Genomic DNA, 24,058 nt, shown 5'->3' with positions numbered 1-24,058 from the left:
TGGCGTGCAGCAGGTGTTTCCCTCTCGAGATGAACTCAGTCTGATTTTTTATTCTCTTGTAAATTACAGCAACTAATAGTTATTCCTCTCCAAATTTTCATTTGATTTCTTATCAATCTACTTTAAGTAAATCCCAAATGTTTTGAGATTCTTCATTTTCTTTTTCATCACAGTCCAAGTTTGGGGAGGGTCTCCTCATACGTTTGCAGTGGTAAATTTCTGTGGCATTCCAGGCATCATACACCCTAAGCATTGGAACCCCCCCCCCCCCCCCCCTCCCCATGAACCATGGACCTTGCCATTGGTGGGGAGGCTTGCGTGCCTCAACGATACAGATAGCCGTACCGTAGGTGCAACCACAATGGAGAGGTATCTGTTGAGAGGCCAGACAAACGTGTGGTTCCTGAAGAGGGGCAGCAGCCTCTTCAGTAGTTGCAGGGGCAACAGTCTGGATGATTGACTGATCTGGCCTTGTAACACTAACCAAAATGGCCTTGCTGTTCTGGTACTGCGAACGGCTGAAAGCAAGGGGAAACTAAAGCCGTAATTTTTCCTGAGGGCATGCAGCTTCACTGTATGATTAAATGGTGATGGCATCCTCTGGGGTAAAATATTCCGGAGGTAAAATAGTCCCCCATTCGGATCTCTGGGCGGGGACTACTCAAGAGGACGTTGTTATCAGGAGAAAGAAAACTGGTGTTCTACGGATCGGAGTGTGGAATGTCAGATCCCGTAATTGGCCAGGTAGGTTGGAAAATTTAAAAAGGGAAATGGATAAGTTAAGGTTAGATACAGTGTGAATTAGTGAAGTACGGTGGCAGTAGGAACAAGACTTTTGGTCAGGTGAATACAGGGTTATAAATACAAAATCAAATTGGGGTAATGCAGGAGTAGGTTTAATAATGAATAAAAAAATAGGAATGCGGGTAAGCTACTACAAACAGCATAGTGAACGCATTATTGTGGCCAAGATAGACATGAAGCCCACACCTACTACAGTAGTACAAGTTTATATGCCAACTAGCTCTGCAGATGACGAAGAAATTGAAGAAATGTATGATGAGATAAAAGAAATTATTCAGGTAGTGAAGGGAGACGAAAATTTAATATTAATGGGTGACTGGAATTCAAGAGTAGGAAAAGGGAGAGAAGGAAAAATAGTAGGTGAATATGGATCGGGGCTAAGAAATGAAAGAGGAAGCCGCCTGGTAGAATTTTGACAGAGCATAACTTAATCATAGCTAACACTTAGTTTAAAAATCATGAAAGACGATTGTATACATGGAAGAACCCTGGAGATACTAAAAAGTATCAGATAGATTATATAATGGTAAGACAGAGATTTAGGAACCAGGTTTTAAATTGTAAGACATTTCCAGGGGCAGATGTGGACTCTGACCACAATTTATTGGTTATGAACTGTAGATTAAAACTGAAGAACCTGCAAAAAGGTGGGAATTTAAGGAGATGGGACCTGGATAAACTGAAAGAACCAGAGGTTGTACAGAGTTTCAGGGAGAGCATAAGGGAACAACTGACAGGAATGGGGGAAAGAAATACAGTAGAAGAAGAATGGGTAGCTTTGAGGGATGAAATAGTGAAGGCAGCAGAGGATCAAATAGGTAAAAAGACGAGGGCTAGTAGAAACCCTTGGGTAACAAGAAATATTGAATTTAATTGGTGAAAGGAGAAAATATAGAAATGCAGTAAATGAAGCAGGCAAAAAGGAATAGAAACGTCTCAAAAATGAGATCGTCAGGAAGCGCAAAATGGCTAAACAGGGATGGCTAGAGGACAAATGTAAGGATCTAGAGGCATATCTCACTGGGGTAAGATAGATACTGCTTACAGGAAAATTAAAGAGACCTTTGGAGAAAGGAGAACCACTTGTTTGAATATCAAGAGCTTTGATGGAAACCCAGTTCTAAGCAAAGAAGGGAACGCAGAAAGTTGGAAGGAGTATATAGAGGGTCTATACAAGGGCGATGTACTTGAGGGCAATATTATGGAAATGGAAGAGGATGTAGATGAAGATGAAACGGGAGATATGATACTGCGTGACGAGTTTGACAGAGCACTGAAAGACCTGATTCGAAACAAGGCCCCCGGAGTAGACAACATTCCATTAGAACTACTGACAGCTTTGGGAGAGGCAGTCCTGACAAAACTCTACCATCTGGTGAGCAAGATGTATGAGGCAGGCGAAATACCCTCAGACTTCAAGAAGAATATAATAATTCCAATCCAAAAGCAAGCAGGTGTTGACAGATGTGAAAATTACTGAACTAACAGTTTAATAAGTCACAGCTGCAAAATACTAACGCGAATTCTTTACAGACGAATGGAAAAACTGATTGAAGCCGACCTCGGGGAAGATCAGTTTGGATTCCGTAGAAACACTGGAACACGTGAGGCAATACTGACCTTACGACTTATCTTAGAAGAAAGATTAAGGAAAGGCAAACCTACATTTCTAGCATTTGTAGACTTAGAGAAAGCTTTTGACAACGTTGATTGGAATGCTCTCTTTCAAATTCTGAAGGTGGCAGGGGTAAAATACAAGGAGCGAAAGGCTATTTACAATTTGTACAGAAACCAGATGGCAGTTATGAGAGTCGAGGGGTATGAAAGGGAAGCAGTGGTTGGGAAGGGAGTGAGACAGGGTTGTAGCCTATCCCCGATGTTATTCAATCTGTATATTGAGCAAGAAATAAAGAAAACAAAAGAAAAGTTTGGAATAGGTATTAAAATCCATGGAGAAGAAATAAAAACTTTGGGGTTCGCCGATGACATTGTAATTCTGTCAGAGACAGCAAAGGACTTGGAAGAGCAGTTGAACGGAATGGACAGTGTCTTGAAAGGAGGATATAAGATGAACAACAAAAGCAAAACGAGGATAATGGAATGTAATCGAATTAAGTCGGGTGATGCTGAGGGAATTAGATTAGGAAATGAGACACTTAAAGTAGTAGATGAGTTTTGCTAATTGGGGAGCAAAATAACTGATGATGGCCGAAGTAGAGAGGATATAAAATGTAGACTGGCAATGGCAAGGAAAGCGTTTCTGAAGAAGAGAAATTTGTTATCATCGCGTATTGGTTTAAGTGTCAGGAAGTCGTTTCTGAAAGTATTTGTATGGAGTGTAGCCATGTATGGAAGTTAAACATGGACGATAAATAGTTTAGACATGAAGAGAATAGAAGCTTTTGAAATATGGTGCTACAGAAGAATGCTGGAGATTAGATGGATAGACCACATAACAAATGAGGAGGTATTGAATAGAATTGGCGAGAAGAGGAGCTTATGGCACAACTTGACTAGAAGAAGGGATCGGTTGGTAGGACATGTTCTGAGACATCGAGGGATCACCACTTTAGTATTGGAGGGCAGCGTAGAGGGTCAAAATCGTAGAGGGAGACCAAGAGATGAATACACTAAGCAGATTCAGAAGGATGTAGGTTGCAGTAGGTACAGGGAGATGAAAAAGCTTGCACAGGATAGAGTAGCATGGAGAGCTGCATCAAACCAGTCTCAGGACTGAAGACCACCACAACAACAACTAGCATTGGAAGTAATCGACATCTTCCTTGAGCCTGTTTTTCACTGCTATTGTCAGTGCTGTTTCATACTTGTTAGTAACTACTTTTGATTTTTCGAAGTTTACTCCTACATCAGGAATTCCTTCTGTCAGCTGCTTAAGAATCTTTTGCAAGTTTTCTTCGTGCCTAACCAATAGCACTAGATCAACAGCATATTTAATAGACTTGATGACTCTTCTCCTCCAATTGCGAAATCTATTTCTTAAAAGACTTTGCATAACCAACCAAACACACACACACACACACACACACACACACACACACACACACACACCATACAATAATTCAATGCCACTTTCTTTTCAGGCTGTCTATTCAACCAATTCCCCTCTCACAGAAGTTGAAAAAGAAAGACATGTCCACAGATCCCAAACTACTACTCATTATGTTCTCCCATGCCATTTCCTAAGTCTTTAAAAAGTTTCCTCAACTACAAGTAGTTACATGTTCATTTAAAGCATCTGAATAACCAAAATACCATAAGCCATTTGTTTTACCTGTGATTTACGTTCAGCACTCAAGCGACTTTCCTCTTCTTCTGTACGCATCTTCCAGATGCGGGCACGGAGTCTCTCCATGGCGATAGCTTTGTTTTTGTGTTGAGACCTATCAACCTGACTCTCCACTACAATACCTGGAATATATATATAAATATGAAAAGTTTTTTTTTGCAGTACATACTAATCTGCAGCATAAGCTGCAAAGTGGAATATATTACTTATTGTAATTTGTTTAACATACTGAACAGGTCTTCAGTGTTGACTGACATTGCACAGATTTGATTTCATGCATGAACTGAAAGAAATACTACTGATCAAGTACTTTTAGAGTTTTCTATCGTACAGTGGTCACAGACTTCCATCCCAACACACTATGTTAGGTCCTGCAGTGTTCAAAGCAACCAGTGGATTGATAATCACTTCACTTCAGGGAGCACACCTAATACATTTAATTATCTCTGTCTAACATGAACCAAGGAAAAAAAAGAAAAAAAAACTGAATGATGAGAAGTATGCTCTAAACTCTCCTTCACATAAGCCACTGCTTACCTGTAGGACGGTGTGTGATTCTCACAGCACTGTCGGTAGTGTTAACATGCTGGCCCCCTGCTCCACTTGCCCTTTTTGTCTCGATTTCCAGGTCACTCTCCCTTAAAATGACCTCTACCTATGAACAACATCTATTTATGTACATAAATAGACTGAATTTTATTACACAGCTCTACAAACTACAGTGAAAAGATTTTCCGCAATACCAGTTTTAGCAATTCAACTAACTACTGGCAATGAGACATCGAAGGCAGATACAGGTTTGCAGGTAAGATCACATTTCATCTGGTGCTTGTTAGGGTGAGGGAACCTTCCTGCCGGCCAGAGTGGCCGAGCAGTTCTAGGCGCTACAGTCTGGAACTGCGTGACCGCTACGGTCGCAGGTTCGAATCCTGCCTCGGGCATGGATGTGTGTGGTGTCCTTAGGTTAGTTAGGTTTAAGTCGTTCTAAGTTCTAGGGGACTGATGATCTCAGATGTTAAGTCCCATAGTGCTCAGAGCCATTTGAACCATTTTTGAACCTTCCTGTTTTGGCACGCTGTTGAAAACTGCAAACTTGGTGAGGTATGACATAGCGGCAAACTATTTGCTGATTATTAAGATTAATAGACATTCGATATTAATGAACAGTGACAGTGGAAGGTTTAGACTTCACGTGGACATGAGAGCAGTGCACAAAGTTCATAGTTGTAACATTTCGACACTGTGTAAAAAACACAAATGCAGAAACTGGCTGCCATCTTTGGGAGCACTTAAGTTAATGAGGAACCAAAAGGGTGAGGAGAGTCCAAATGTAAATAAATCAGCCTGAACTGGAAATATGGGTAGACTGATGAGCAGATGACAATTATTCATAGCAGCAGCAACTGATGCCAGAACAATTCAAGATATAAGTGTGTGTTATTAAGTGCTCATCCAAAACTGACAAGACAGAAGACTGGTTCAAAGTGACTGGATAAGTGATGAAAATCATAAGAAAATTCTCAAGAGGCTCATATAAATGATGTCAATGTTAATAGAAATGCATAAAAACATGGACTGAACTAACAACAGCAGCAAGGAAATGATTGAAAATGTGTGTAGAAAAAATAAGTTAGGTATAGCTTTTGTTCTAACTTAGATTCAAATCAAATATGGTTAGAAGAGAAAACAAAGTATAGATGAGACGTTAGGTTCAAAAGTAGATGCTCTTGGTAACGATACGGTACACAAAAAGACAAAATCGAAAATTTATGCAGCAAGCAGATGGAAGTTGATTCTGGAACAAAATATGTGCAAGTTTTACATGAGATTGTTGACAAAGTTGATGATATTGTGACTGGTTGCAACTTGTACAAAATATTGATGCAAATGCAGGCAGCTTTAATGTTATAGCAACGAAAACAATCAATTATTGATAAAATTATTTATTGGATAGATAAAAAATCTACTCAACAAGTGGCGGCAGAGAACACACACAGGAAAGACTGTTGTGACTGGCAAGCTTTCGGAGCCAGTCTCTCCTTCTTCAGGCAGAAGGGTTGAAGAGGAAGGAAGAAGCATGAAGGAAAAGAACTGGAGAGGTATAGGAAAAGGGGTAGATTTTTGGAAGGGGAGACTTACTGTATGGGATGAGAAGGAAAGACTGATTGCTGGGGATTGCATCAGGTGAGATTTGAAAACCTGAGAGCTTAAAGGTGGCAGACAGTGCAATATGCAAGACAGAGATTACTACTAAAATCATGCACAAGTTAATAAGAGTGAGAAGCTAAGAGCATTGTACGTAACAGAGGTGGGACGGGTCGGTGAAAAATAGATGGGAAAGACAATTAAAGATGTAGAAAACTAAAATGATGTCAAGCCAAGAGTAGTTACAGTGAAGAAATGCTGAGACGGAAGAAATTAACATAAATTGGCCAGGTGTGTGGCAAGAGTGAAGGGCATGTTGTAGTGCTAGTTCTCACCTGCGGAGTTCTGAGAAATTGGTGTCTGGGGAAGAATCCAGATGGCGTGTGTGGTGAAACAGGCACCGAGGTCACGAATGTCACATTGTAGAGCATGCTCTGCAACAGGATATTGTGAGTTGCCAGTATATACCCTCTGCCTATGCCCATTCATCCTAATAGATAATTTGTTGGTAGTCATGCCGATGTAGAAGGTTGAACAGTGTTCACATAATAGTTGGTAAATGACGTGTTGTTTTGCTGGTGGCTCTCTCTTTGATAGTATATGTTTTGCCAGTTGCAGGGCCATTATAGGTGCTGGTAGGAGGGTGCAAAAGGCAAGTCTTATAGTGAGGACAGTCACAGGTGTAGGAGCCATAGTGTAGCGAGATGGGTGCAGAAGGAGCATAGGGTCTAACAAGAATATTGTGGAAATTGGGAGGGCGACGGAAAGCTATACTAGATGTGGTGGGCAAAATTTCAGACAGGTTGGATCTCATTTCAGGGTATGATTTTAGAGTCACGGCCCTGTCGATGTAGCTGATTAACACATTCCAGACCAGGAAAGTACTGAGTCACCATTGGTGTGCTCCAAAGCTGTTTTGTGGAGGGATCAACAGTATCAGGGCTGGATGTAATAGCCTGGGAAATCTGCTTTTTAACTAGGCTGATGGGGTAACTATGTGCAGTGAGGGCTGAGGTGAGAATGGTGGTGTACTGCTGTAAAGAGACTGCATCCGAACAAATATGCTTGCCTTGGATGCCAAGGCTGTATGGGAGGGAATGTTTGACGTGGAATGAATGGCAACTGTCAAAATCTAAGTACTGTTGTTTGTTGCTAGGTTTAATGTGGATGGAAGAAGCTCGTCTTTCCTTGAGGTTGATGTCATCCTCGCTGAAGGCCAGCTGTACACTTCCGTACACAGTAAACTTACCAACAAACAACATAACTTACACTTTGACTGTTGCCATCCTTTCCATGTCAAACATTCTCTCCCATACAGCCTTGGCATCCGAGGCAAATGTATTTGTTGGGATGCAGACTCATTACAGAAATACACCACCATTCTCACTCAGCCATCACTGCACATAATTACCCCACCGGTCTAGTTAAAAAGCAGCTTTCTCGGGCCATCACACCCAATCCTGGTACTGCTGATCCCTTCACAAAACTGTTAGGAGCACACCATTGGTGACTCAGTATTATCCTGGTCTGGAATGTGTTAATCAGCTACTTCGACAGGGCCATGACTTCCTAAAATAATGCCCTGAAATGAGATCCATTCAGTCTGAAACTTTGCCCACCATACCTAGAATAGCTTTACCTCACCCTCCCAATCTCCACAATATTCTTGTCAGACCCTATGCTCCCCCTGCACCCATCTTCCTACCCTCTGGCTGCTAACCCTGTGACCATCCCTGCTGCAAGACTTGCCCCATGCACCTTCCTACCACCACCTATTATAGTCCTGTAACTGACAAAACATACTATCAAAGGGAGAGCCACCTGCAAAACGACACGTCATTGAACAGCTATTATGTAAACACTATTCAGCCTTCTATATTGGCACGACTACACCAAATTAGGATGAATGGGCATAGGCAGAGGGTATATGCTGGCAACATGTAAGTAGTGTTGTTTGTTGGTAGGTTTAATGTGGACGGAAGAAGCTGGTCTTTCCTTGACGTCTATCTCATCCTCACCGAAGGCCAGCTGTACACTTCTGTACACAGTAAACTTACCAACGAACAACAGTACTTACACTTTTACATTCACGACCTCGGTGCCCGTTTCACCACACGCGCCATCTGGATTCTTCCCCCAGACACCAGTTTCTCAGGACTCCGCAGGTAAGAACTAGCACTACAACATGTCCTTGGTTCTTGCCACTCACCTGGCCTTAATTTATGTTAATTTCTTCCGTCTCAGCTTTTCTTCACTGTAACTACTCTGTGCTTGACTCCATTTTAGTTGTCTACATCTTTCATTGTCTTTCCCATCTATTTTTCACCGCCCGCTCCTACCTCTGTTACATACAATGCACTTAGCTTCTCACTCTTATTAATTCGTGCATGGTTTTAGTTGTAATCTCTGTCTTGCATATTACCCTGTCTGCTACCTTTAAGCTATCAGGTTTTCTAATCTTGTCCAATGCAGTCCCCAACAATCAGACTTTCCTTCTCCTCTCATACAGTAAGTCTCCCCTGACCCGTGGTTCTGGGTGACTTTCCCAAAATCTACCCCTTTTCTTATACCTCTCCAGTCCTTTTCCTTCACCCTTCTTCTGTCCCCTTCAACTCTTCTGCCTGGAGGAAGAGCCATTGGCTCCAAAAGCTTGCCAATCACAATAGCCTTTTCTGTGTGTGTATTTTGCTGCCGCTTGTTGAGTATATTTTTTTTTTCTATCCAATTAAATAACTTAAATGTTAGTATGATCAGATATGTGCAAGAAGGGAATGAAATTACTGAAAAAGTTAATGATATTGTTGGAAATCAGAGCAAAGCCTGTGTAATCAGCAGTAACATAAATGAAATGAAATTAGTAAAGGTGAACGTAAACAATGTGTGACGAATGATATGTTGGTAAAGAAAACAAAGTTTGGAAAGGTAAATACTACTAAAGTAAACAAAAATGTTGTTAAATGTACAGTATTAAATGTAGATAAAATTTTCAAAGCTGACACGGAAATGAACAAGATGCAGCGAGTAATTTTCAATAAGTCTATGTTATTTGTGGCATTGCACTAGGAACTGTTTTGATAAGTAAATGTGGAAAGTTATCCAATGTTGCAAAAGTAGATGGAGGAGCAGGTGATCAGAGTAATTGTGAATGTATGAACAGACAGGCGTTTCACTGAACTTCAGTGAGCACACTATGTGGCCAGTAATGCCTTTACCAGCTGGGTAACGTCATTCTTGCTTTACTGTATCACTCTCTTCTGTTATCCTTTCTACAGATTGTAAGAAAAAAGTAATCTTCTTCTACTCTCTTTAATTTATGGGTAATTTGAATCTGTGTTATTTCAATAACTGAATTGTTAAATGTTAATGGATATTAATTGGTAAGATCATGGAAGCAAAAAATGCCATCAGTTAAAAGTCGAATGATGAAAATATCTATATCTGTAATTAGTAACTTTGAAAAATTTGTGTGAGTAATGGTAAAACATTTTTCAGCTTCATCAATAAAGTTAAGAATACACAAGATAGTAATAAAGCAGCAGCAAAACTAAATTTAATGCTACTTAAAGCAGTAACATTTATTTATTTCTACTGCTTACAGCACCGAGCGAGGTGGTGCAGTGGTTAGCACACTGGACTCGCATTCGGGAGGACGACGGTTCAATCCCGTCTCCGGCCATCCTGATTTAGGTTTTCCGTGATTTCCCTACATCGCTTCAGGCAAATGCCGGGATGGTTCCTTTGAAAGGGCACGGCCGATTTCCTTCCCCATCCTTCCCTCACCCGAGCTTGCGCTCCGTCTCTAATGACCTCGTTGTCGACGGGACGTTAAACACTAATCTCCTCCTCCTACTGCTTACAGCAAAACTAGTATCAATTTGTTATAGGACTGAGTCAGTACCATAAAAATGTGTAACTGTATTGTTCTTTGGACCAAAGTAAAGAGAGCTAAGGAAACTTAAGTTATGTTGCCCACAGTAATGTTTATGGGAAGGAAAGGTTTGTCATGATGTAGCCCTTCAGGATGGAACAGAGGAAAGTAGGTGGTTTAAAATAAAATAATATCCTCATCTGAAGCATGAAATCCAGTAGATAAGAATTCTGTCTGTTTATAACGAAAAGAAGTTTTGTTAAATAATGATAGGGTTTGTTGCTGTGGAGTGTCATCACAGAGTTGTTTTTTCTATTTTTTATTTTTTATAAGAAACAAATCAGGGATTCAATGTTTGATGACATTGTAATAAAGACATAAAAAGTAATGAGATAATGATAATGTGGTAATAAAGTGATGAAATGAAGTAATGAGTCAACAGAATATGAGGACCTAAAAGGAAGGGAAAAAATACAAGTAAATAAGGAATGAAGTAATAATGAGATAATGAAGTGAGTACTGCATGAAGCAGTGACAATTAGGGACGATTTCTTTGGAATAGTTTATTTTGTGAATGGTCTTCTACAGACAACCAGTTTGTGTGAAAAGGATTTAATCACAAGCCAGAAACATGAGTTGCATAATGAAATGTAAACATGTGCACGTAAATATTTTCTGTTGAAGTAAAACATCTGTACAAAGTGAGGTAATTTTTGAGTAATATACATAATACAGGGTGGTTATAATTAAAGTTCCAGATTCATGCTCAAAATGATCTCAAATCGGTACAGAATATCACCCAGAGAAGGGAAAAATGTTATGGAAACAAAATAATAATAATAATGAAAATGGCACTGCAATCAGAAGAATGTGCGAAATAAAAGACATGGGGTACATGGCTGTTGTTCTGTTTGCATCTGAGATAGTTGGCTTGTGAATGTCTCAATGGAGGATTACAAGCTACCAGTAAAAACAAAAATGGTGACTGTATGCCAGTATTCCAGCACAAGTTCCAGACAATCAAAGGTAAGCAAAAAGGCACTGCTCTGATGTCTGCCACATGTCTGGAGAAAATGATTGCTAAATTTGAAAAGACAGATTCTTTTTAAGTACAATGGGGCACAAGGAAGGAACAACTGAGCTAAAGTCAGTAGGAGATGTGAGCACAGTACTGCAGTAGGGATTGACAAGTAGTGCGCTAACACGCAGTGAATGAGGAATTGCCCAAACTTTGGACATGCCTGTGAGCATGGTGTATAAAATTCTACAAAACATTCTACATTGCTATCCAAACAAAATTTCCCATGTTCAGGAATTGCTTCACACTGTCCTTCCAGTAAGACAAATGTTTGCTCTAGAAATTCTTACTCGCATGGAAGTGGACGACAGACGGATATGGAACATTCTGTTGTCACACGATGCCCATTTTTTCCATCTCCAAGAATATGTCAATAGACACAACTGCAGAATACAGGCTAGAAGATCAGCACAGACATCAACCAATACCACTTCATTCGAAATGGTAACTGTGCAGTGTGATGCCACTGTTTGCCGTAGGGCCATATATCTTTTTGAGGAGATGAGTCCTGCAGGTCCTGATGTCTGTACTGTCACCAGTAAATGGTATAAGAGTTCTCTGTACACCAATGTCATTCCACCACTACAACAGCATGGATGTGTGAATAGGATCATTTTTATGGAAGATGGCACTACTCTGCACATTGCACAGCCAGTGAAACAGCTGCTGCAGAAGCATTTTGGAAATGCTAGAATTGTCAGCCATCATTTCTCTACAGCCTGTCTGTCCAAATCACCTAATCTTAAGTCATCTGACTTCTGGCTGTGGGGTTATCTGAAAGATGCTGCATTCAGTGCTTTGCACTGAAGGCATGCATTGCGTAACACATTCTCAACGTGCCCCCTATGACACACTGATCTGTTGTGAAACGTGCCGTTTCTTGATTTCAACTTGCGACAGAAAATGGTGCTCCAGAAGCTTTTTGGAACTTCTTCTACTAATGATGATGTGTGCAGGATCATTGTGGATTACATGCAAAACTCGCCCTATTCTGGTTTAAGAAACATTTTATTACCTGCACCTATGGGTGAACGTTTTTGAAATACGTAATCTCAAGATGGGAAAGACCAATATTTGTAATCATGAAGAAAGTCTCAAATGGAGAATGTATCTTCATGCAACAGTATACAAATAATTACTTTCTGAACAGAATAAGACGTCTTTGCATTTTGTTTTTTAGATGGGAGTTCAGGAAGAAACCTTAACCTTAACCACACTGTCATATGTTTCTTTTCTGCTGAAACAGTTGTTGGCAGAGTTTTCTGATTAGGGGACACATTTTCCTTTCCTGTGGTTGAGATTTCAATGTTATAAAATGATCTTTGGAAAAAAATTGACCAAGTCTACCCACCAGAAAAATATGCAAGAAAGATTGCAGAATCAAATAACTCTGGTAAATTCATTGTAACACTGATGAAAACTGAAGACACCTAAGATTATAAACGATGTTGGATGAAATGTTATAAGAAAGATGCATTTCCCACAGAGTCTTTAGGGAAAAGTGTTCCTAAAATCTTTGGAGAAGAAATAAAAATTTTGAGGTTTGCTGATGACATTGTAATTGTGTCAGAGATAGCAAAGGACTTGGAAGAACAGTTGAATGGAATGGACAGTGTCTTGAAAGGCGGATATAAGATGAATATCAAAAAAATCAAAATGAGGGTAATGGAATTTAGTCGAATTAAATCACATGATGCTGAGAGAATTAGATTAGGAAATGAGACACTTAAAGTAATAGATGAGCTTTGGTATTTGGGGAGTGAAATAACTGATGATGGTCAAAGTAGAGAGGATATAAAATGTAAACTGGCTAAGGCAAGGAAAGTGATTCTAAAGAAGAGTAATTTGTTAACATTGAGTCTAGATTTAAGTGTCAGGAAGTCTTCTCTGAAAATATTTGTATGGAGTGTAGCCTTGTATGGAAGTGAGTCACAGATGATAAATAGTTTAGACAAGAAGAGAATAGAAGCTTTCAGAACATGATGCTGCAGAAGAATGCTAAAGATTAGAGGGATAGATCACATAACTAATGAGGAGGTGCTGAATAGAATTGGGGAGATTCCTAAAGGACAAAACAGTCACCTATTTTTCACTCACACTTTGTGAACAGCTCAAAAGCACAGGGGTCATAGTGTCATAAACATGCATCTGTGGGCTTCTAAGGAACACCATGAGACTGCTAAAAATCTCTGAAGGGGATAAGGGTAAGATACTGTTGTCAACTTCGAAAGCTTACACACAGAAAATATCTATATGTCAAACAAACTGCAAGACATCAGCAAGGTTATGTAATAATCCCTCAAAGCATGATGAATTTAACAAGGACATTCTGAAGTGGCCAAACTGATTGTGAACATGGTGAACATTGCTCCTATTAAGTAGCAACTCTATTGTTCCTACATAGAAAAATAATTTTGTTTATTTTTAAAAGAACACATGTCCACTGACTTAAGTACACCTGATTGGGAAGACAAACATTTGTATTTGTATGCATTCTAGTGTAAGTACCATATTCTTAATGGGAAAAGTCCATGAACCATGGACCTTGCTGTTGCTGGGGAGGCTTACATGCCTCAGCGATACAGATAGCCGTTCTGGGTGATTGACTGATCTGGCCTTGTAACATTAACCAAAATGGACTTGCCGTGCTGGTACTGTGAATGGCTGAAAGCAAGGGGAAACACCAGCCATAATTTTTCCCGAAGGCATGCAGCTTTACTGTATGGTTAAATAATTATGGCGTCCTCTTGGGTAAAGTATTCTGGAGGTAAAATAGTTCCCCATTCGAATTTCCAGACAAGGACTACTCAGGAAGACATTGTTATCAGGAGAAAGAACACTGGCTTTCTACGAATCAGAGTGAGGAATTTCAGATCGTTTAATTGGGCAGGTAGGTTAGAAAATTTAAAAAAGGAAATGGATAGGTCAATGTTAGACATAGTGGGAATTAGTGAAGTTCTGTGGCAAGCAGAAAGAGACTTCTGGTCAAGTGAATACAGGGTTATAAACACAAAATGAAAAAGGGGTAATGCAGGAGTAGGTCTAATAACGAATAAATGAAATGCGACTCAGTATCTCTGCTATATGTTGAGTATCAACTTTCCTTTTCATAATACTGTTGCATTCCATCCTGGATTTTCCATTGTTTGATTCTTCCCAAAGTGGTTCCATTATCTATTGCATTTTCATAAACTACTAAATATTTTATAAACCAAATTACTGCATTTACATGCAGCTTATTTAAATTATCAAAATCTACCCTACTTTCTTTTTAAACCATTAAGCAACTTCCAAAACCAAAATGAGTTCATAATCATTACTTCAAAGCTACCACCTGCTTATACTGCATTACCTGTCCAGTGTCAACCAAGTTTATTTCTGTGCATTATTATCAGACTGAGTTCACTAATTGTGAAATTTGAAGCCAACTTTTATATTCATCTGTGACATTTCATATGTAAAAGTGCACTGGGGTTGTCTTGTCACAGTCAAACTGTTTTGTAGGAAACCTGTTAACAACTAATTCATGCAAAAATTGGAATTGTTCAGCATACTGCTTCCAGTGACAACAGAAATGGGAAAAATCACACTAATTAAAAGTCGTATGGTAACATTATTAGAAGATCTCCTGTAATACAAGTTTTACAGCAATTCAACATACTACCTACAATGAGACATAGAGGGCACAATAAAGTTTTGCAGGTAGGCCACATTCCAGACTCTGTCGAAGGTTGACCGTTTAAATGAAAAAGGGAAATTAAGGAACATAATAGTAGTAATAAAAATAATAATTATTATTCATATAAAGAAGAAAACAACAGGTGATTAAGGAACAATTTTATGTGGGCTATGAAAACACATTTAGTATAAAAATAAGAGCAAATAGTTTTGCTGAGAACACAACCGTAGCAAATACCTTGTTCACTATCACTGAGTTGATTAATTTTGAGGAAACAATACAAGGGTACATATCACCAGACACTAAAAGATGTACTGAGAGAAACATGAGTGCCAATAAGGTAAATTGACATGCAAAGCGATGTAAAATAGACCACAGAAAAATGAAATTACCCTGAAAAAATAAAATGTTACAAATGAAAATAAGAAATATGTTGAAATCAAATGAGGAAATGACAGGAGACCAACATAGGAAGAACAAGATCTCGAAAGCTGTGAATGAGGAACCAGAAGAAACAATCAGAATAAAATGAAAGGAAACAAACGAAAATAACAGTCTGACAATGGCATTTACATACAAACGTATTCCATGAACATTACTGAGGTCATCTTACTGTCATGTTTGCCTCATTTCATACCCTTTGTGTCTCGATTATGACGAGCTATCATTTTCTTATAGACTTCCTATTTAACATATAGCACTTTGATTATCTATTCAATTCATTTTTTTTAGGGAGTTCTGTCCGTGATATACAGTTTTATTCAAACAGATTCCTAAGCAGCGCCTTTAGGGAGATGGACAGAATTTCAAATTCTACTTCCATGCCACCTGTAGCTGGTAAGTTGGAAAGCCGTAAAGACACAACTAACGACTGGGAAATCAGAATATACGGATAAGGAGAAATGTTATCACCATACAGGTACAGCAGAACTGTGAGCTGTCCACAAGGCATTTCCAAGATCAGTGATAAAAAAATTGACTGAAAATATACTTAGAGCATTGTTGTTGTTGTTGTTGTTGTTATGGTCTTCAGTCTAGAGACTGGTTTGATGCAGCTCTCCATGCTACTCTATCCTGTGCAAGTCTCTTCATCTCCAAGTACTTACTGCAGCCTACATCCTTCTGAATCTGCTTAGTGTATTCATCTCTTGGTCTCCCTCTGCGGTTTTTACCCTCCAATACTAAATTGGTGATCCCTTGATGCCTCAGAACATGTCTTACCAACCAATCCCCTCTTCTAGACAAGTTTTGCCACAACTTTCTCTTCTCCCCAATTCTATTCAGTACATCATCATTAGTTACATGATCTATCCATCTAATCTTCAGCATTCTTCTGTAGTACCATATTTCGAAAGTCTCTATTCTCTTCTTGTCTAAACTATTTATCATCTTTGTTTCACTTCCATACATGGCTACACTCCATACAAATACATTCAGAAAAGACTTCCTGGCACTTAAATCTATACTCAATGTTAACAAATTTCTCTTCTTTGGAAACCCTTTCCTTGCCACTACCAGTCTACATTTTATATCCACTCTACTTCAACCATCATCAGTTATTTTGCTCCCCAAATAGCGAAGCTCATCTACTACTTTAAGTGTCCCATTTCCTAATCTAATTCCCTCAGCTTCACATGATTTAATTTGACTACATTCCATTATCCTCGTTTTGCTTTTGTTGATGTTCATTTTATATCCTCCTTTCAAGACACTATCCACTCCATTCAACTGCTCTTCCAGGACCTTTGCTCTCTCTGATAGAATTGCAATGTCATCGGCAAATCTCAAAGATTTTATTTCTTCTGCATGGATTTTAATTCCTACTCCAAATTTTTCTTTTGTTTCTTTTACTGATTGCTCAATATATAAATGGAATAACATTGGGGATAGGCTACAACCCTGTTTACTCTCTTCCCAATCACTGCTTCCCCTTCATGCCCCTCGACTCTTATAACTGCCATCTGGTTTCTGTACAAATTGTAAATAGCCTTTCACTCCCTGTATTTTACCCCTGTCACCTTCAGAATTTGAAAGAGAGCACATGGGTGTGATTTTTGTACAAATGGAGGCACTACTGTCATTTTGCTGGCATTAGGAAAATGATGAACAAATTTTAGGAATATGACAGCTGCCCACTTCATATTTGTTGATCTCAGAGATTTGTTTCATGTTCACTGGTAGGCATTGAATATGACACTAAAATAGATGGACACGTGTGTCAGTTTAATACTATGTGATGTGACAATGAAGGATAAAAATGCAAAAGAAAATCTCAGTAATATAATTATCATGAGCTCTAACTGTACAGCAGGAGTGAATGGCCTCTCTCTGAAGTTCCGTTTAACTTGGCATTAGACATGTGATATAGGAAAGATGTAGCATTATAATAATGAAATCAAGCCAGATATGTGAACATTCAAATGATAGTGCAATTGTGGGAAGAGATAGACACTCTTTAAAAGTATGTACTGAGTAATACAGTAATAAGGGACATAAACGAAAATAATACTAAGTAGAAGGTAATTTCAATTCTACGACTGGAACACAGTACAAAAATCCAACAGCAGATGCTTCAGTTACTTAGATGTCCTTTATCCAGTGATAATAACATGGGAGAGGGGGAGAGAGGGAGAGAGGGGGGGGGGGGGGGGGAGAGAGAGAGAGAGAGAGAGAGAGAGAGAGAGAGAGAGAGAGAGAGAGAGAGAGAGAGAGGGGGGGGGGGGAATCAAAGAAAAGTTATAAGTAAGGAACAGAACCTATTTTCGAAACTTATGTTAAAGGAATTTAAATTTGCACTGTTGCATTGTGTGGCCAATTGTTTCACACAAGTGAGGAGGGTGAATCATGACAGGTAACATAAACTACCAGAATATGAACAGAGAATGAGGTATTGCCATGAAGTATACAAAGGATACACGAGCAGTTCTTAATTAGGATGCACCAAGTACCTTACAGTCAGTTCTGAGAGAAAAGATTGAAAATATAAACCACAGAAATTTGTTAAATACAAGATTTAATTAATTTTAAAGTTTAGGTATGTCCGGTAAATGTTTAAATGGACTATTATGCTATATACCTCTATCATTACATTTTTCACTTGGAAGGATAAATTTTAACAATTTACAGGATTTGGTTTACTATCTCTCAGAAACTTCAATAAAAGTATATGACATCAGATTTATTGTCAGTATTAGATTTCTATACAAATTTGTTTCATATTATATTAACACACTGACACAACAAATCCGCAGTTTTCACTGAAGTGCTACTTATAAGAATGTAATACTACAGGGTTATCCTAAATAATGGATCCATTTTCAAAAATTTGTACGTATTCAAGTACAAATCCAAAATGAACACACTTTATACCAATGAAGAGAGGAATTTCCAAAGATTTTTGTGGGTGGTGGTGGGCGGGCAGTGATGGTTTCAGAAGCGGCCGTTAGAGTTTGTGCAGCAATAGGGCCCTCATTCCATTTCACTGTCAGGTTTTCTGTGTTCTTCAGTTCACGAAAAGTGAGTCTCAAATTGCAGTGCAGCAGGCATTTCGTACCAAATTCAGTATTCAACCACCAACTCGAAAAAGCATTGTGCAAAGGAAAAAGCACAGGCCAACCGCGTGTGCATAAGTCAGAGGATGATGTCTGATGGATTCAACAAAGTTTTGTGCGCGGTCTCAGTAAGCCTGCCAACAGAGCCAGTTGAGAACATGGAAAATCCCAACCAACTGTATGGAAAGTACTGAAACAGCATTTGCTGTACAAGCCTTACCGATTACAACCTCTGCAGGCCCTCAACCACTATGACAAAGAGAAGTGTCTCGCATGGTTATGTGACTGCAAAGATGCAGGATGACACATTTCTAAGGCATGTAATTTTTAGCAATGACGCGACATTCCACCTTAATGGAAAAGTCAACAGACACAGTGTTCACATATGGGATTTGGAAAATCCGCATCCACCACTGCAACACGAAAGAGACTCACCGAGATCAACATTTTATGTGCCATATCCCATACAAAGGTTTATGGACCATTTTTCTTTGCCGAAAGAACTGTAACAGGAATCACGTACCTTGACATGTTGGAACAATGGCTGTTCCCTCAATTTATGGAAGGTTCCCAGGACTTCATTTTCCAACAGTATGGAGTTCCGCCCCATTGGCACTGTGATGTATGAGGCTTTTTGAATGACTCCCTTCCTCAGAACTGGATCTGTCGCAGGGGACTTGAGGACCTGGCCCTGCACTTCTGGCCACAGAGGTCTGATCTCACACCCTGTGACTATTTCGTATGGGGTTATGTGAAGGAAGTTGTTTACATCCCACCTCAAACACCAACTCCGAACCAGGTCACTGCTGCCGTGCACTCAGTAACAGCAGATACGCTTTCGCGTGTGTGGGACGAGTTCAGCTGTTGTGTCGATGTTTACCATGCAACCGCTGGTGACCACAGTAAACATTTATAACATTTTGCACATTTATAATTAGTAAATAATTATTAAAACTAATTAATTACAAATTATTAAATCAATATCAAACATTATGAAAAAAAACTTTGAAGCTTCCTCTTTTCATTGGTATAAAGCTTGTTCATTTTGGATTTGTACTTGAATAAATACAAAGTTTTGAAAATGGGTCCATCATTTAGAATTACCCTGTATTACACTTATCACAACTGTATATTAAAGTATTTCTTAGTAATCTAGTCATAAAAAGTAACAACACCACAAAGAAAATATTGCTACTCACTGTAAAGATGACACACCGAGTTGCAGACAGGCACAATGAAAAGATTGTTACACACAGAGCTTTTGGCTGCAAGCACGCACATCACACACATGTACATGACCAATATCTCCAGTCGCTATGGCCAAAATGCAACATTTGCGTTGAACGAAAGCAGTGAGCTGGAGTGGGGCAGAGAAGGGGTAGGGGTTGCAGGGTATGGATCAGATGCTGGGGGAGAGAAGAGTGCTGTTTGGCAAGAGTGCGCAGGAACCAGCAGGTGGCAGGACAAGCCTGCCAGGCACAGCACACAGCATTGGGGGGGGGGGGGGGGAGTGCAAAAGACTGGTGGGTGCTTTGGCAGGGAGCAGTGTGCAATGCGGGTGAGTGGACATAAAATGAGAGGTGACAGGTTACAGGGTACAGAAACTGTTGGGTGGAGGATGTGGGGCAGTAAGTTATCATACATTGAGGGTGGGATAATTTCAGGAGCTGAGTATGTGTTGTAAGGACAACTCCCATCTGCACTATTCGGAACAGGCGGTTGTGTAATAGCCAATTAAGTTGAGCATGTTATGGTCAGCTGCATACTGTGCCAAACAGTGGTCCACTTTGCTCTTGGTCACAGTTTGGTGGTGGCCATTCATCCTGGCAGATAGCTGGCTGGTAGTCGTATATGATTGTGGCTGAGCTGGAGTGTCACATGTATGTTTTCAAGGCCTCTGGCTGGCTGGAATACGTCTGTGACAGGACTGGATAGAAACTGCAGGGGAATTGGACTGGCCAGGTCTTAGACCTGGGTCTTCCGTCTTAGACCTGGGTCTTCCACAGCAAAATAATCCCTGAGGTAAGGGGCTACAATTGGGAGTGGCATAGGGATGGACTAGGATGCTTGAAGGTTAGATGGTGATGAAACACCACTTCAGGTGGTGTGGGGAGAACCTTGGGTAAGATTTCCCTCATTTCAGGCCATGATGATACATGGCCAAAGCCTTGACAAAGGATGTGATTCTGCTGTTACAATCCAGGGTGGTATTGGGTTCAAAGGGGGCACCCCTTTCTAGCTGGTTGTCAGGGCTAGTGGATGGAGTAGGAGTGTGTGGGGGGTGTGACACAGGAAATCTCTTTGTGGATTAGGTCTGCAGGATAGTGTCTGTCTGTGCAGGCCTTTGTGACCATCAGCATACTGGGCAGGGGAGTTTTTGAAACCAAAGATGTGCTGCCCCCTGGTGGCATGGCTATATGGTAGGAAGTTTGAGGTTTCAAAGGGATGGCACCTGTTGAAATGCAGATACTGTTGGTGATTGGTGGGTTTAATGCGGTCAGTGTTCTGGATGGGGCAATCATAGAGAAGGAAGAAACATATTGGAAGGTGGTATGCTGGGGTGAGATGGACCAGGTAAAGTAGATAGAAAAGAAGGTGTTGAGGTTGTGAAGGAATGAGGATAGGGTGTTTTGACTCTGAGTCCAGAACCTGAATCAGATCAAGGTTTTTGGGGTTTTGGGAGGCTTGAAAGGTTTCCTTTAAATGACCAATAAACAGGTTGGCAGATGTGGGTGCCCATGGCTATGCCGTGGATTTGTGTGTATGACTGTCCTTTCTTCTGCTAGAAGGTTGGTGATCTTAGGAAAGGACTTGCTAAAGGATGGTAAGACCAAGTTGAAGGCAAGAAATTCCTGTAAGATGGTTAGGTTGGAGAGGGCAGTGGGGGAGGTAAGTGAGGGAGTATCATGGTTGGATGATGGTATTAACTGGGAGAGGCAGAGTTCAATGTTGGGACTGGGTTGGCTTTGGTTGGGGGAACTAGTAGAAAAAAGGTTTGTCCTTTTAATTTTATCCATATTTTGCAGCTTCAAACATAGCTGTATTCAATACACTGGAAGTATGAATTAAGAAATGCCTTCAGTCACAATGTTTCATGTTTTATTAAGTACACAATCCATTTTGGACCCTGTGGATCCATCATCAGATGTAATTTGCTTCATTTTTTTCTGTTGAATGAGATGAAATGCATACTCCTGTCATGAAAAGGTGTGATGCTAGGTTATGAATTTCGTAAGTCAATTACAGAAAATAAGTGAGAAATAGGGGAAAAGATTAACAGTGTGAGCTTACCACACAATCCAAGAAAAGCGTTTTTAACATTTAACACCATTATACACTCTTTTCTCCATCCTTTTCATACACATCACTTCACTCAAGAGGCACATTTGTATACATGTTTGTTAACATTTCACAGATGTTTTTATACATGATGCGATCAAAGTGAATTTATTCGTAGTGCTAAAGATACAATTATTAAATAATTGACATACACAACTTTAGAATAGGTCTTTAAAATTAATGAAATAGCTATGGCTTGCGAATCTATTTGTTCATTTGACATAGATTGTGTTTTTTTTATTTTTATTTTGTGGAGGTATATCTCAAGTTGTTCTAACAGATTTAGGGTCTTACTGTTCGCTTTATTATGTAGTACTACCAAATTGTTTTCTAGACTGTTGATGACATGTTTTGTTTCCAACATATGTTGTGCAATGACTGACTTTTCGTAATGATTGAGCCTGAAAGCATTTATGTGGTCTTGAATATTTTAAGGTTTCTGCTTGTTTCCTTACATAATAGGCAGGACAACTGGGGCATGATACTTGGTACACTCCACTGTTGTTGCATTTTTTTGTTTGTTTTTGTTAGCGATTTAAGATTCATGAAAGAAGGTTGTATATGTAGAAGAGGCCTGGAGACATTGGAAGGTTTCAGACAGATTATATAGTGGCAAGACAGAGATTTACAAACCAGGTTTTAAATTGTAAAACATTTCCAGGGGCGGATGTGGACTCTGACCACAATTTATTAGTTATAAACTGTATGTTAAAGCTGAAGAAACTGCAGAAAGGTAGGAATTTAGGGAAACGGGACCTGGACAGATTGAAAGAACTAGAGGTTGTAGAGAGTTTCAGAGGGAGCATTACGGAATGATTGATGACAATAACAGGGGAAAGGAATACAGTAGAAGAAGAATGGCTAGATTTGAGACACAAAATAGTGAAGGCAGCAGAAGATCAAGTAGGTAAAAAGACGAGGGCTAGTAAAAATCCTTTGGTAAGACAAGAGATATTGAACTGAATTGATGAAAGGAGAAAATGTGTAAATGCAGTAAATGAAGCAGATGAAAATGAATACAAACATCTCAAAAACGAGATCAGCAATAGGTGCAAAATGGCTAAGCAGGGATGGCTAGAAGACAAATGTAAGGCTATGGAGGCATATATCACTAGGGGGTAAGATAGATACTGCCTACAGGAAAATTAGAGAGACGTTTGGAGAAAAGAGAACCATCTGTATGAATCTCAAGAGCTCAGATGGTAAAAAAGTTCTAAGCAAAGAAGGGAAAGCTGAAAGGTGGAAGGAGTATACAGACGATGTACTTGAGAGCAACATTATGGAAATGGAAGAGGACATATATAAAGATGAGATGGGAGATATGATACTGCATGAAGAATCTGACAGAGCACAAAAAGACCTAAGTAGAAACAAGGCCCCGGGAGTGTATAACATTCCGTTAGAACTGTGATAGCCTTAGGAGAGCCAGCCATGACAAAACTCTTCCATCTGGTGGACAAGATGTACCAGACAGCGAAATACCTTCAGACTTCAAGAAGAATATAATAATTTCAATTCCAAAGAAAGCAAGTGTTGACAGGTGTGAAAATTACTGAACTTTCAGTTTAAAAGCCACAGCTGCAAAATACTAACATGAATTCTTTACAGACGAATGGAAAAACTGGTAGAAGCTGACCTCGGGGAAGATCAGTTTGGATTCCGTAGAAATTTTGGAACATGTGAGCCAATACTGACCCATGACTTATCTTAGAAGCTAGGTTAAGGAAAGGCAAACCTACATTTATAGCACTTGTAGACTTATAAACAGCTTTTGACAATGTTGATTGGAATACTCTCTTTCAAATTCTGAAGGTGGCAGGGGTCAAATACATGGAGCGAAAGGCTATTTACAGTTTGCACAGAAACCAGATGGCAGATATAAGGGTCAAGGGGTATGATAGGGAAGCAGTGGTTGAGAAGGGAGTGAGACAGGGTTGTAGCCTATCCCTAATATTATTCAATCTATATATCGAGGAAGCAGTAAAGGAAACAAAATAACAATTTGGAGTAGATATTAAAATCCATGGAGAAAAAACAAAAACTTTGAGGTTTTCTGATGACATTGCAATTCTCTCAGACACAGCAAAGATCCTTGAAGAGCAGTTGAACGGAGTGGACAGTGTCTTGAAAGGAGGATATATGATGATCATCAACAAAAGCAAAATGAGGATAATAGAATGTAGTCGAATTAAATCACGTGATGCTGAGGGAATTAAATTAGGAAATGAGACACTTCAAATAGTAGATGAGTTTTGCTATTTGGGGAGCAAAATAGCTGATGATGGCC

The 24,058-nt window shown here is 39.6% G+C and overlaps 1 protein-coding gene and 1 non-coding gene across 2 annotated transcripts in view; one reads left to right on the top strand and one right to left on the bottom strand.

Moving 5' to 3' along the window:
* The window catches only part of LOC124615415 (peptide chain release factor 1-like, mitochondrial), a 63,447-nt gene that overhangs the window by 5,916 nt on the left and 33,473 nt on the right, over nucleotides 1–24,058 (bottom strand). Inside the window, exons 5-6 of the mRNA XM_047143287.1 lie at nucleotides 4,649–4,766; nucleotides 4,097–4,233 (exon numbers count right to left, since the gene is read on the bottom strand). Of these exons, the coding sequence (XP_046999243.1) occupies nucleotides 4,097–4,233; nucleotides 4,649–4,766 (255 nt within the window). The remainder of the gene's footprint in view (nucleotides 1–4,096; nucleotides 4,234–4,648; nucleotides 4,767–24,058) is intronic.
* Trnaa-cgc lies at nucleotides 9,860–9,932 on the top strand. The gene has a single exon. It is a non-coding gene; the product is annotated as a tRNA-Ala (tRNA).

Source organism: Schistocerca americana, chromosome 5 (genome assembly GCF_021461395.2).
Source record: "Schistocerca americana isolate TAMUIC-IGC-003095 chromosome 5, iqSchAmer2.1, whole genome shotgun sequence".
NCBI lineage: Eukaryota > Metazoa > Arthropoda > Insecta > Orthoptera > Acrididae > Schistocerca > Schistocerca americana.
Note: the sequence above shows the minus strand (reverse complement) of the source record. Positions and strands in the feature narration are given on the sequence as shown.